Source organism: Anas acuta, chromosome 3, assembly GCF_963932015.1.
Source record: "Anas acuta chromosome 3, bAnaAcu1.1, whole genome shotgun sequence".
Taxonomy (NCBI): domain Eukaryota; kingdom Metazoa; phylum Chordata; class Aves; order Anseriformes; family Anatidae; genus Anas; species Anas acuta.
This window is the reverse complement of record NC_088981.1, coordinates 40,317,753-40,333,570: the sequence shown is the minus strand read 5'-3', so window position 1 is coordinate 40,333,570 and position 15,818 is coordinate 40,317,753. Positions and strand designations below refer to the sequence as shown.

The 15,818-nt window shown below is 37.5% G+C and overlaps 1 protein-coding gene across 10 annotated transcripts in view; it reads left to right on the top strand.

Moving 5' to 3' along the window:
- The window catches only part of EML4 (EMAP like 4), a 203,732-nt gene that overhangs the window by 120,736 nt on the left and 67,178 nt on the right, over positions 1-15,818 (top strand). For 9 of the 10 annotated variants that reach the window (XM_068676743.1, XM_068676742.1, XM_068676741.1 and 6 more), the window contains one exon: positions 11,443-11,625. In XM_068676743.1, coding sequence (XP_068532844.1) covers positions 11,443-11,625 — 183 coding nt within the window. The remainder of the gene's footprint in view (positions 1-11,442; positions 11,626-15,818) is intronic. The other variant, XM_068676736.1, reaches the window with a different exon arrangement.

The following is a 15,818-nucleotide window of genomic DNA, read 5'->3' as shown; positions in this document are numbered from 1 at the left end:
TTGAGGGTGGTTATCAAGTTACACCAGTATAAGCAGTATTTCTGCTTGCTGTCTGGTCTGAAGTGTTTTCTGTGACACGTAGTATGGACATATCCCTTTATTTCTCAATACTTTCTCCTCTGTAGTAACAGAAATGGAGATGATGATTAGTGTGCAGTGAGTGGTTGCAGATACTGCCTTGCAGCTTAGCTGCGTGGGAGTCACAGAGCTTGTGCTTTGTCCTGGAACTGGAGCAGATAGCTTAGTGGTGTCTGTACCAGGACTACTCTGTATGAAGGAGTTTTAGGTCTTTTTCAACACTTAAAAAACAAACAAAAAAAAATAATGGTGGTTTGGATGCACCTCAAGTAAGCAAAGCTGCAAGCAGGTGCAGAAGTTGGGGAGGTATCTCAGTGGAGGTAACCCAAAGTGGGATTTTGTGCCTGTTGCTCTAAGTGTTGTGCTAGATCTAGCTCGCGACTAGAGAGATCTAGTCCCACACTACCCAAAACCAATGAACCTTTAAAAAACATATCAGAAGCAAACCTTGTGTCTATTTTTACCTACACAAAGAGATTTTAAAACCATCAAGTTGTATCCCCTGGTTGCAGCAGTGGGTTACAACTACAATTACATACTTCATCCAGAAGTACTTCTGTCTCATTACAGCATATTTTCTTCACAAGGAAATGAATGCATGGCCATCCTTAGCTTGTGGATAACAAAATGTAAGGGAGAACAATGACTTTGCAAGGTTGCTTTAGCTTGTCAGAGAAAATGTTGGCCTTTTACTCAATGATCTCTCTTATAGAGAAGTAAAACAGTGGCTGCATGGAGTTGTGAATTAAGTGGGAAGAACTCATATACTTGAAATACCAAAAAACTAAGATAATGCAATGAGTTCATAAGTCTCCTTCCAAAGAGATTTTTGCATTTATCCGAAATTGCTGTGTCACATAAGCAATGTGTGCACTGGCCCTGGTGCACACATGTATCTGCTGAGCACTGAACCTCATGGCATCCTCTTCTTCCCAGCAGACCAAGAGGGAACATGTCCCCTGCAGGGGCAAGGGTTACTTTGTGAGGGGGAGCCCTGAGGCTGCTGTCGGCCCAAAACTGAGTCACAGTGGGCTGGTGGCCGAGGAAGAACGTGGCATCTAGTGAACCCACCTGAAAGAGGTTAATTGTGGATTTGGGGAGGGATGGTACTGGGAGTATTCACTGCAAAGTTGAATTTTGATCCTGAAATGGTACCACAAAAGATGGGCTTGGGTAGCTTTCCCTTAAACGTGAAGAATAGCACGGGTTATGCTGTTTTTAATATCAATATCAAGAAATGAATCTCTTTAATGTGGATGTACTCTAATATTGATATTTTTATACACATGTCCATCATTCCACTAGGAGAATATTCTTGTTGTGTAAAAGTAATACTGAGCCTACAAGATAACATCCTACTGTGTGTAAAATACAAGCAACCACTGGCAGAAGCACAACCTGTACAACACCAATTTATAAGTGTGCAGCATGAATAAAAACATATTTATTTGGAAAAGGAAATTAATAAAATAGGCCAGGACATTATTTTTCCTGACCTGATGGATAGTTACATTTATGATAGTGGCTTAGAATAGCACAGAATGAGATCAAATAAACTTTGTTTGTACAGTTAGATACTTATTTATGACTCCTGGGGGAAAGAAAATAGAGCAGTGTGATGGAGCATCCAGGACAACTAATTGCAGAAGTGTTCCGACATTTCCATTTGAAATGTCTAACTCGATTCCTAGATAACAGAAGCTGAAGATCATTCATCTGTGTGTTTCATGATTTGAGATGAGTAACATTTTGCAAATAAACCCTGCATGGTACAAATAAATTGTATTCATCAAAGAAGAGGGTATGTTGCTTTGGCTGATGTTATCTCACTTAATGATTTCAGTGCTTTTCTGTTTTCCTTCTGAAATTAGACCTCGCGACTGATGAGAACACAGTGAGTTTAGAGAGTAGAAACATAACTCCTGGGCAAAAATGTACTTCTTAAAAGCACGCCACAAATAAAAACTCAGATTAGTTTGTTGCCTGAATAAACAATAAATATTTAAGATTTCAGAGGGTTTCCATAAGTTTCCTATCAAAACTATGTTGAGTACTACTGAATGCAAATGTTTTGCAGCAGAGGAGATTGACTACAGTAAATGGTGGATTTTGCCTGAGTTGTTGCAATGTGAAGATTGAGGGTTTTCCGAACTGGATTTTATTTGCACATTAATGAAATAAATTGTCTTGGAAAGATGGCAGTAACCCGTATGAATTGAGATTTAAATTCTACAAAAACATACCTAAATATACAGACATTGTTCTAAACAGGAATTAGCATCAATTAGCATCATCACTCTGACGAGAACAGTTTAAGATATATAAGTTGCCTGGGGCAATGGGGAGAGAGTTAGAGAATTTGAGATTACTATGAATGGTCCATTTTTTTTTTTTTTTATTTTTTTTTTTTAACCATTTCCAACCCCTCACACCAACTTCCTTGCCCTCCAGGTAACTGGTGGGTACTGCTTTGTGTAAATGAGTTGGCAAAGTACTCCTGGAAGCCATGGTGTTTCAGATGATCTCTTGTTTCTCAGTGAATTCTGCAGGATGTTTGGTGGACCTGCTCTGTGTGCTGCTTTGGATCCTGGTGCTTCTGTCTGAGCCTGGATAGTGCCAATATAATTTGGCACGTTGAGCCAGATCAATGACAATTAATGCTGCTATCTTAAGATTTATGCAGCAATGAAATATGTTTAAAGAAAATGGTTATGAGTGGGAAGTCAAAGACTGAACATAAAAGCCACGGTAGGGGTAGCCCTTTAGGCCTGTCTTTAGTCTTCTGGATCATATGGGTAGTAAGGTGCAGCGTTTAATTACTTAGTCTCCCCCAAGTCAGTCAATACTCAGAAAAGACAAGTCTGCCTAAAATGCAGTTGCTCTGTATTTTGAGTTGCTTTACTTTTCTTTACTTGGCTCCCTACATTATTTTTATGGCAAGGCTTTTAGTCGTGCTTTCCAAAGAAAGACATGAAGTTCAACACCGACTTTGCTGCAGACTTATGGTAGTGCCTCAGTAGCCTACAAGTGTTAATTAACCTTTATGCAGTGTGGGCTGATACTTGCATTTAACAGATGAAGTTAAAATGAGATTAAGGTCAAAAGCATCTGCTAATTACTCAATTTTCTCATTAAGTAATTGCCCAATTTGAAACTCTGAAGGCTTGCTTGTCGGTGTGTGCAGGCAGGACAGCCCTGTGCATGTCAAAAGCCTGATTGCTGTGGGTGTGAGGTGCCTGTGAGAGCTGGATAAGGGAAAGGAGCTCCTGGCACTGACATTTTTAGCCTGAACAATTTACTTGGCAAAGTTACTAATTTATAACTCTTTAAATAGGATTTTATCTCGGAAGTGTTCACAATTGTTAATATTGCTGACACTTCCAGTGTAATATGAAATGTTTTCAGCAAAGGAATACTGATCTTGAGGGTCTTTTCCAACCTGGATGATTCTGTGGTTGTCTGTGCACTAAATGTTACTCCTAAGGCATGTGCAGTTCATTGCAGAAGTCCTCTGTGAACTTCCAAGTGTGTGTGTTAGATAACAGAAGATGCTCTGCCTCTCTTTCTATTGCCATGACGTGAAAATAGGGTGCCATCAGATATTAAAAAGAGCCTGGGGTGACTGAGATTGCGGCTGAGTGAGATATGCAGGGCATCCCAAACAGGTGTCTGTAGCCATCATGAATTTTACATATGGTGTCTAGAGGTCATTTGTCTGTTATGCAGAAACACTCTTTGAAAAAAGATATGGGCATGTCCTGTTGGTCAAAGGCTGAGCATTGAACGGTCTTGTGCTTCAGGACAATGTCAGGAGCATCAAGGGCTAACTGACACTAGGAAAAAAGTGTTTTAATTAGTGGATGGTGAAAATACAGTGCATGATCGTACTATTGAGATGCATCTTAATGGAGGTGGAGTTGATACGAACTATGCAGATGGGGAAAGGACACAAGAGACAGCATGATTACCTGCTTCTTCAAGTAATTAATGTGGATACCAATGTTAAATATAAGAAGTGTGTGCAGGTGTTGGCTTTGTTCTGTTTTCTCAGTCTGCTTATCAAAGTTAGCATTGGCAAGTACGAAGTCTGCTCTGTTTCTTGTTAAACTTGGGTCCCCAGTCAGTAGTACCAGTTACTGCAAACTTAGGCAAGCTGAACACTCAGATTAGTCAGATACAGCATGGGTGGAGTTGCACCCTGTGAATTTCATGCTGATATATTTCTAGATTATCAGTATTAAAAGTTATTGTTTACAGCAGCAGATATACTGGATTATTACAAATATATTTTTATCATAATACTGTTGATGTTATTATTACAAAATTACTTTATTATGTTTTTTTTTTTTTTTTTCGTATTGTATTTTAATCTTTCCCTTGTCTTTTCATGTCAGAAAAAAATAATATAAGCCTGTGTACACAAAATATGTTTAGCACATACAAGCAAAACTAATTATTAGGGATGAAAAGGTAGATCATTGTATGTGTCAGACCAGCTCTTTAAAATGCAATTGCCTCAGAACACAGGTGATGTTCTTTTCAGTGTAGTGTTGCAATAGTGCAGTTCTCAGACATGAGCTCATTTCAAATAAATCGTAAATCAGTTGAAAATTGTAAAGATCGGTAGCAACTATTGCATTGCGGAATACTCATGCCCAGATAAAATCTTCTAGTGGAACATCTACAGACAAAACTTGGATTATACATATGTAGCATGCTTAATAGAAAAGTCCAAATGCAACTTTGCCCACTATAGTTATAGTATATATATCTTTATTATAGTTATATATAGTTATATATATCTTTCTATAGATACATATCTTAACTATAGATACATAATTATATATCTTTGTATATTATTGTTTTAAAATATATTGCAGTGCTATGATGATTTAATTTTATCATTTATAACATGTTATTTTATTGGTTTTTTTTTTTCTTTTGAGTTTTGGATTGTATGATAATTTGTAATGATATATACCGATCTATAGAGATCTATTCCAGATGTGCCAGTTTTCATTTATCAAAGTCGTGCAAAAATTCATAGAAGTATAAACCATATTCCTATTGGGGTTTTCACTGAGGTTTTTCGATGCAGTCTAGATTTTCAGCCTTGACTAAGGGTTTTTTTTGGATTGGTTTGGTTTTAAGACCCAGTTCTGTGTCCTTCAGTTAAAAGGTTGGATTGCACTGCTGTATTTTAAAGTGAAAAATGTTTTATATCTATATTATATTATATATATTATATAGTTTATAATTAAAAATGCAGATTACCCATTAAGATGATCATTTTTAATGTTTAAGGCATTGGGCATTGCACTTTAATTTTATGGTCTGATTCTGTGTAGGATCTATACAAATAAGCTTACTGTGGACATTAGTTTAAAAATAGTTATGAAAGGCTAATGGAGAATAATACTTTTATTTATTTATTTATTTATTTATTTATTTATTTATTTTTTAACTAGCATGGAGGGGACTAAGATTGAACTATGAAATGTTAAATAATCCAGTGAATTGTACAAGACAGTTTTCTTAATATGATAGTACTCGTGAAGCTGGTTGAGTGGGGACTGACAACATGCTGCTTCTTCCTGAGAACCTGAATAAATGTTTGTGCAAGAGAAAAATAACAGTTTTAGCTCATACTGGAAGTACTAACATGCCATGCATTTGCAAGCTGCAAGATGGGTACTAGTCTGCAGACAATGATCTGTAGCCATTTCAAAACATCTGCATTATTGTTCTACAAGAAAGTAAAGGAACACCTTTTACCTTTGTCTGCAGTAACAACTACAGATTTCCTAATGAATTTGAGCAGGTTTTGTTTGTTTGTTTGTTTGTTTAATTCTGAATGGAAAAATTGGGAAACAAGGAAAAGCAAATGAAAAGATATGTGGGGTAATCAAGAGTGTTAAAGGTCTTGAATTCACAGCAAGGGAAAACTTGGAGCTTCCATGCCACCAGGTCTAGCTTCCAGAGGCACATTAGAAATGAATAAGGTATCTGTTACTAATATCAAGCTTTCTTAATTTTCCACATTTATGTTGCGTGTTTTAGTTCCAGTTCTTCTCATGCTCCTTCCATGACTCATGTCCTTTACAAAATCAAGATAGTTTGTATGTATACTGACATTTGGATGAGGTGAAGGAGATACTGCAAGCAAAATATTGTAGAGTCTAGTTCTTCCTTTCTTAGAGAGTTATGCGTTACAGACTCAGAACAGGATCTTCACACCTTTTATAAGCTAGGTGTAAGAAAAATAAGTGGCAGAGGACTGTGAAGAAATTTTCTTTCAATTAGCATGGTAAGAAAAACAAATTTGTCAGTTATCTCTCTGGAAATAAATCCCTCAGCCAGAGTCAAATAATTCACTGACCTTCAGGATAAAGGTTGCAGGCTGTGCAAATACGTACCATCCTACATGCATGGGCACATCACAGGTCTAGTGAGGAACGGTTCTACTGGGCCAGTTATCTTCAGAAATTGTGATCCAGACCTTTCTGCTACTGCAAGTAATTTTGGTTGCATTTCTGTAATAAAAGACTCTTACCACTCTGGGGAAAACATAGAAAACTGTGTGGGTGCTTTGGCAGGCAGGGGTTTAAAAATATCTGTGGTTTGTGTGGTTTTATTGGATAAAATGTAGTATTTTCCATCCTGTGGTTTAAATTTCCATGTGCTGGAGCTTGTAGAATTTGTTTTTCTAAAATGTTGCTTATGTCTAAAATCAAGCCCTTACTTACGTTTAGTCAAGGCTGGCAGGAATTGGCTGAGAGAATTGATAATGGATGCTCTGGAATTGTTGAGGGGCCCCAGAATATATGGTTCAGTTGTAATATACCTATGTGCGTGTGTGTATGTGTATGCACACACATTTTAAATAGTAGAGAGTTCAGATTTCTCCTAGGCAGCTAGTGATTAAGGGAAATACCTTTCAAATGCTGCTATCCTCACGTGCCTGGTTGGTGACATGTGAAAAGTGGAGTGATAGGTGGGCTGGGAGTATTGTTAAGTGTCATCACGACGTATTGGATGCCTCTGTCAAAGTCCCTGGAGAAAGCCTAAGGGGCTTTTAGACCTGTTTATCTGTTCAGTATGCTGGGAGATACATCATTGCTTACTCCAAAAGGAGGGGAGGAATTAATGTTTTAATGGCTAAAAGTAAAAATATATATATATATATATAAATAAATAAAAATAAAAGATAGTGAGCTATGATAAAACAACAAGACTTATTATTTTGCAAGTTACAGTACTGTATGTTTAGACTTAGCATATATTTGCTGTCTTTGGGTTCTAGTACTCTTATACCACTTTTCAACATGGAAGGACCTTCCATCCACATCTATGTGGATGTCTCCTCACTTTCACCAGCAGGCACTGCAGGTGGTGCTTTTTGCACAATGGATCTTGTTCCATTGGCTCTTTTGAGAGCATAGGTCATGGACAGCGTGGGAAGCGTGGCTGACACATCAGAAATAATTCTGTTTTGTTATTACAAAAAATAGCCAGATGACTGAAAAGTCCTGTTTAAAATGAAGTGAATGAATTGAAATAAATAGTCAATTCCACCTAGGTCTCTTGCTCTATTTCCTAACTCAATTTCTTTCTTTGAATAAATAAATCTCCCTCTGGTTTAGTAAACTGAGTGGCTCATGGAAGGTCTGGATAGATGCTCCATATAGCACAACGGAATGGCCAGATGTTTAGGAGTAGGCGAAGAGAAAGGGAGGAGATGGACTTACGCTTCACTTGTGACTGTCTTTGTACTTGCATTAAGAGCTGTTTCCCCTCTGAAAGGCGAATGGCATGCCCTTAGAGGAAGCTTTTTGTTTAAATTTCTTTTGAAGTAGTTCTTTGGATTATAAGAATGCATTTTTGAAGGAAGAAATCCACAAGAGCCAGGTATTTTGAAAAAAAAAATAGTTATGTATTGTGCAGATTTGTTAAAATGATCTCAAGGATTGCAGTTGTGTTTACTTTCAAGGCATCTTCTTTTAAGCTAATCCCTAACTGACTTACTTTCAAGACACTGCCAAGAAGGGCATGTTGGAGTTCAGTTGAATATTTGCTGTCATGGATGAGGTATTTTGGGTTGGGAATCATTTGTTTTAGTTCTCTCGTAGTTCCCAGTGTAATATGTAATTGTCATCACTCAGAATATACGCTGCTTCTGTAGAGTGATAGAGGATAACAAAACGTCTTCCCATTGTGTGACTGTGATCCTTGATCAACCAAAATATTCTTGATTTCCTAGTGATCTACCTGATGTCAAGCTTCTCCTTTCAGTCACCGTGTCTCATGTGCCCCCTTGCAATGCAAAGCAGCCACCAGTGATGCAAAACCTCTTTTCTCTCGTTAAGCACACACAGCCCGTTGCTTTGCCAGTTTTTGAGTCACCTAACTGGCTTAATCTTGGTTTCCTGTTCATGCCCCATTTATAGAGCTGCAACCTCTGACAGGCAGTTGGGTTTGAGGGTGCTTTTGCCTCAGCTCACCGTGCATCTTAAAGGTCTGAGACTCCATAGCATGGGTTACAGAGACCGGAATCAGCCAGCTTCACCATCCCACTTTATGTTGAGGAGGTCAGAGCATTGCAGCTAACCCTTCTGGGCAGGAAGACTTGCTCTCCCGTGCCCCTTTGAGATTTCTAATGAGTGGCATAGCTGTGGCTTAGAGGACTGCAGGAGACATCTACGGCAACCCTTTCCTGGGGTTTAGCAGAGGCAGTCTAGTAAATGTTGGTAGTCAATGGGGGGGGGGGGGGGGGGGGACACGACAAAAAAAAAAAAGCAGCTCTAGTAGATCTACTAGATCTACTAGATCAGCTAGTAGAGCTATCAATGCTTATCAGACTGAGTCCAGTAATGGAGCCTTTCCTGGTTTGGTAATTACTATTATTTGTGCTCCATGCAGGGGACACAATAACATCTAGTTTCTAAAATGAAGATTTGACACAGTTTACAGAGAGCTACTCACTCCTTTTACAAATGTTTTACAGTAATCTGCTGCATTTTTAAAGATCCTGGGAATTTATCCATAATAAGACTTTTTAATAGTTCATTAATTGAAGGCTTTGGCAGACAAAAAAGGAAAAAAGCGTTAAGGAGATGTCAAACTTCTGTGTTTGTTTGGACTGCTGGTAGTGTAAGATGAGATGCAAAGATCATAAAAGTTACTTTGAAAATAATTGTTGTTGTTTGGTCCAATGTTCGTTTTGGCTTGTCCTCTGCATTTATACAAAGGCTAATATTGTGATTGCAATAGAAGTATGAATTATTTAGTGCCTCTTTCAATCCACTTCCCTAAAGTCAAAACTCTTCTTGACTTTATGAAGTAAATTTACATAAATTTACTTCCTTTTAACATGCAGTATTAGGTACATGTGGAACCTCCAGTAACTCCTTAAAAGAGATCTTTTTTATGTTTTGAAATTGGGATTTTTAATATAAGAATCTTACACAGTTCTTTCCAACCTGGAACAGCAGTCACTGGTGTGGATTTCTAAAACACTAGAAAGAGAACTGAATAGGTTGGGTTTTAGAGTCATTAAAATAACTTCTTAAAAAAGTGACCTTTTCTGGATAGATGAGGTGTTGTTGTGGGCAGTGATACTACAGACATTTTGTTCAGAGGTGTTCTGATTTACTATTTCTGGATCTCAGTCTGATTGCATACCTTATTAATTTCCCTTCAGTTCTTATTTAATAGTGTAAATGAATACAGTATTAGCCGTGCAGTAATGCACTTCTGCTTCTAGTTTAACAAAATAGTGAATTAAATTGTTGTGCAAAACTGTCTTCTTTAGGAGTTGTCATATCAGTGTAATTGTAACCATGCCTTCTGGTTTAATAGTAGTTACAAATTCATTTCACTACTACTATTACTTTGTTTTACTAATTCCTTATGGGATTTTTTTCATGTTGTAAAAGTAATATTGTAATTTTTTTTCACTTAGCTAAATTCTTGCTCCTTCAGTAGCGATTATCATACACGAAGGCTTTCTGCTTTAAAGCTGTCACTAAAATCCATAATCTCTTTCATATTTAATTCTTTGAACCATTTTGGCCTGTGTTTCATTTTCTTATGAAACATTCACTGTAAGAGTGATACCCTTATACAAGTATTTCGAAGGAATTTAATTAAGGAATTTAGTCAAAAATAGAATTTTAAGGCTATGGCTTTATGATAACTTATTTTTCCTTTGTTAGGTATTCATCACATTAGTGAACTAAAATTTAGATTATAAATTGACAGTAATAACATCCAGCTCTTTTTCCTCATGTGTGAATTTTCTGTTTGGATATGTTTCATAAAATATGAACTCATACTGTCTCTTTGCAGAACTCAAGCTGTAAAAAATTTTGTAAACCTGTTGAATCCTGAGTTCTAGTAAGCCTAAGTGAGGATGGATAAGGAATTCAGTATTTTGTGATTGAGCAACATATTCTTTTATGGGTCTTTTTTAGTGGTTGGACTCCGACTTATTGGAACAGCCAAATATAAAAATCTGTTATGTGTTATTTTGGCTTGGCAGAAGTAATGCAAAGAACTGTCAAAAGCAAAGAATATGCAGAAGCTGTAATTTCCTTTTTACCACTGAAGAATAGATTTGGCTGGATTGCGCCTTCAATGCTAATCTATCTCTGTGTGGCCAAATAAGTTTTTGGAACCTTTTTGTAGTGTATTTACTTTCTGTTCACGTCAGGCCAAATGTTATAATGTCATTTTTTTCCCTCTCTCTCTTTCTCTCTTTTTTTATTTTTTATTTTTTGGCTCATGCAGGGTGGTGATGTGAAAAAAAGTACAGAGAAAGGATTGGAGTTAAGAACTCAGATCTAGACCATTTAAATTGAGATTGTCACTTGATGCAATTAGATCATGGCTAGCAATACTAGTATGCTCAACTATGGATATGTTTTTTTATAATTTTATGTCTTGCTTTAAAACTAAAGACCTCATTTAAAATTCTTGAACAGTTCTTAAAGAATATATTGCAAAATTTAACCTCAATTTTATAATTTGGGGGTAATTCAGTTGGCTATGTAAATAAACTTGATTTCAGTCTTTCTTCTACATGTTTTTCCTTCTACACTTTTAACAGAAAGTAATTTCCTCTTCTGACTGTGGTAGAACCACGCTACTTAAGCCTTCTAAGTTAATGATTAGCTGCACTTCTCTCTTGAAGCATTCATGTGATACATTTAACATAATATCCTTTCCTTCTTTGCCTGAACATATTTGTTCATCTTCAGTACTTCAAAATGGTGGGACAGACATACTCATTCTGTGTCTTTCTACAGCTTTTGGTTTAGCACAAAACAGTTAAAACTCTTTCTACTCTCTTTCCCCTCCATACAGATGACAGCATCTCAGCTGCAAGCACATCCGATGTCCAAGACCGACTTTCAGCCCTGGAGCTGAGAGTTCAGCAGCAAGAAGATGAAATCACTGTCCTAAAAGCAGCGCTGGCTGATGTGCTAAGGCGCCTTGCTATCTCTGAAGACCATGTAGCTTCTGTGAGAAAATCAGCACCAAGTAAGGGTAAGCCCATATTTGGTAAATTCTTTCTAGAGTCAAAATGTTATCATTTAGAATGTTCTCTGTTGGTGACTTTTTTCCCCCTTTTCCGTGTCATCTGAAAAAGCGAGTATATTTTGTGAGGAACAGGGTAATTTTTTTTATTGTCGGCTTTGCAGTATATGACTAATAGCTATTTGAAATATGCTTAATAATTTTGCAATTTTCTAACATTTATATGTATTTATGGCCACTGGAAATTTACCTTAATTCTTCTAAAAAGGTTCATTTAATTTAAACAGTGGACTGCTTTACAGCTGCGGTCTTTAAGCTGCCAACGGTTTCTGAAGCTTACAGGGAGCTCTAAGTCTGAGCTTTGACTTCATATAGAAGTTATTCGGCTGAAAGGCTGTATTAAAGTCTACATTTCCCCCGCTCCTCAATTAATTAAAAAAATAAATTGAAGTTTCTAGTTTATTTTTCTTCATCTGCAAGGATGAACACCAGTAGGTTTCTTATAAGAAATGGACATCCATTTAACAGTATCTCTAGCAGCTAACCTTTACACTGTAACTTTGAAATATATGGGGTTGTTTAAAAGTAAAGAAACTAGATCCTGCTTGCACTAATTTGTACAAATGTGTGTGAACGCGTCATGTTTTTTCCATGAGCGTTTCCTTTTCTGTTCTGGAGAAGTACTTTCATTGTTAGTGGGATTTACTCCAACTTAAAATTGTGTGTATAGAGAGAGAGAACTACAGCTGTGTACAGACGTGACATATGTTGGGCCTATGATTAAATAAAAGGTTATGTTTTATTTCAGATAATTCACAGTTCTAGTTCACCATAAATGCATTTACCCCCATGAAACCATGCAGCCCAGAATTCACTGGGCTCAACCCTTGTACTTCAGCCTTGAAGTACGCCCATTACACCAACACTAGCATAACACTGAACTGACACACCAGAGCATATGTTTGTTTGGGTGGCTGCATTATACAGGTTGAAAATGCAAAAGCTGAAAATTCTGAAAGTTTGAATTGTTTTGGATGTGGCAGGGAGATCAAATTCCTTAATTAAGTGTTTTTGTAGTCTCTCTGCCAGATGGAAGGAAGTGATGACACTTAATTGGCTTGGGCTCTGAATCCTGCCATTCTCTCTTACTTGCTAAATGGTAGACTGTTGTCAACCCTGCTTATAAATGCAGCTTTATCTGCCTGATATGCATCTCTGGTCTCATCAAGATTGAGACTTCCTTGTCTAACTCCGTTTAAATAAAGCTCAAGCAAGTATTTCAGCTAAATCAATCTTTGCTGTCTGCTGTCCGTTATGACAAAAAGAAAATGTCTGTGGAAAACTGTGGGCAAAATGAATGCAACATAGAACCTTATTCTTCCTGTTTACGTGCAGAGGAATTGGGATGTGCATAAATACGGATATAAAGACCTTTGGCTTGGAATTGTCTAATATCTAGCAAATGCAGTTCAGAGGCAGGGCAAGCTTGCAGAGTTTTGCAGAATGCCTTGGGGCCGTCTTACAGACTCTGGGAGCCTTGTGGCCGTACTGAGTTCTCCAGGTGAATTTATTCAATGAAAAATAATTATTCCCCTGGGTGGGAAAGGATGGAGGATCTAAATACCTTCAGCATTTTGATATTACATTTCTAGCAATTAATGACAGCAGCACGTAACTCAAGATAGAGGTGGGAGTGGGGGTGAAATGTACATGTATGAACATTGAACATAAATGAATTATGACTAACTGGCACTGTATTTAATTTGTTGAGGATGTATCCCTGTTGTCTTCAGTTAACTAATACTACCAGGTGACACCTTAGCTTCACTGTTTATCATGAAAGCAGTTGTGGATAGATAGTACAAGGATGTCACCAAGGAAAGAGGTTGTTCATGTACAATCACTGAAATTTTCTACAAGGTTGAAATTAGACTTTAAGAATGAACTTGATTTTAGTATCGATTCAAACTTAAACGTTGATATTTTAATAAACATTTTAAAATGAGATCATGCATACCTTTTTGTAATACTGTAGACAGTTTTAATTAACAAAAAAAAAAAGCTGGGGCTTTGGTTCACAGAAGTATTTGTCTCTACAGCAGTGCTTGATTGCACGTTCGCCTTAATAATGAACAACAAAAAAAAAATGCGCATGTATTTTTGAATTGAGAGAGGTGTTTAATTTGAAGTATGGCAAGATGGTGAGATAAATCTGAAATAAATTGAACTTACAAAAGTCACAGTACCCGAAAAAGCCATCTTGAATCTTTTCATCAAACAGATTTTTAATCCGAGTAGCGGGCAATATCTAACCCAGTTTAAATGAGTCTTTCCTACTTGCTGATGAAATGGTTTCTAAAACCTCTCAATTTTTTCTGTAACCAGCTCAGCAGTGTCTTTGAAGAGAGATTTTTCATAAACTAAAAATAAGTGTAGTGAACAGGCCAAATCATGCTGAAGGGGGCAAATACAGATCATTTTGTAACTGACTTTTCTCATTCTGAAGCTGATAGCTCAACTTGGTGTAGGAACAGATCTCTTCATCCTTTTTGTTAGTTTGTCTGCATTGCATATCTGGTGAGCCAATTCTGTTCCTACTTTTCTTATTTTAGATTGATTGATTGCATCAGCCATAGCTGAAGCTAGAATTCCTTGTATTATTCTTGCAGTCTTTGCTTTTCTTTTTTCCTAGGTAATTATTGTTGCATGCTTATTTTGAATATAGTCCAGTCTTCGGTAAACAATTTGACATAGGCATTGGTAGATTTTTATTTATACATACTCCGTGGACTATTAGTAGATTACTGCCTACAATTTTGACTGTCTAGCTGTGACTCAAGCAAACTCCTCTTCATATGGTGCTAGGTGATATGCAAACTGTATGAGATAAGCCAGAGCGTGAGGTTTTTAAGCCACCTCAGTGCCTCCTAGTAGAACATGAAGTGGAGATGCTGTAAGAGGGAAATTGCAATCCCCTCTAGCAGGGATTGCAGCAGAATCGGCACACCTGCTATTGCACGCAAAAAGCAGATTGTGTTCTGATGTGGCTTGTCTTCCTTTTCAGTATTTCTCTATGTAAAGCCGTTCTTTTCAAAATAAAAAGGCCTTGATATTACTTCTGCATCTCTGCTCTCAGCTAAGGATAACTATGGAATGGCAAAATTAGTCGGGTCTGAACTGAAGGTCATGTTGAACATTCTTAGAAACATCAAAGGGGCTGGTTAGAGAACAGGTCCCCAGCAGCTACAGGGTTGGGGAAGAAGCGGGTTGGGTAGGGTGGGTTGTACTGTGTGGGAGCATTTGGGGTTTTGCTGTTTTGTGTTGTTGTTGTTGTTGTTTTTTTTTTTTTTTTTTTTTTCTCATTTTGTTTTGCTTTATAGACGTCTTGGCAAGGAGTATTTCTTTGGGAAGTTCTTTGCTTTTGGCAGCTCTGTGCTCTTGTTGCCACATGTCTCTGCTGTTGATGCATGATTGATGCTGTTAACATTCACAAAAAGTTCCCAAAACAAAGATTACCTGGACACTGAAGAAAAGGAAAGCATAAAGCAGTCTGGTACTTGTGGCTGCCAGCACGATAGATTGGCTCACAGCTGGTGCCTGGTAAACCTATTAAAATCTTTCAGGGTGTCAAAATGTGTGTAACGGGAGAATTCATCCCTCAGGCTCTGGGTGTGGAGACAAGTTTGTGGTGCACAATGGCACCAGTAAAATAGCTCAGACTCATCATATTGCTGGGGTAGGAGCTCTTGCCTGAGAAAGCGTCCATCTACCAGAAATTACAGCTGATCTCTGCCCACAGAGAAACAGATTTCATGTCCTTTTTCTGGACTTGGAAGTAACGATGTGACTTGTCACAGGCTAAACCCCTGAAATAGGAAATATTTCCTATTCCTTGGGCAAGAACTGATATCAAATAACTTGTGTGAAAATTTAGGTCACAAAGTGAAGTTCAAGAAGTGGATGGCAATGTGCAGAGAGGGCCTCCCGTGACAGTGTGGACTGGCTGACCAAGAGGCATTTGTTTTACTTATGGCAGAGATCTTGGGGATCTGCAGTAGCAGCTGCATATTGGAAATGCAGATTCTTTTTTCTTTGTTCAGTGGAGTTTTCTAATAGTAACCTGGAGTGTTTTCCTTACTCTTCAGCTCCCTTCTCAGGTGTGAAATGATGTCTGTTCAACATCTCAATAGGAAGAATTCTGA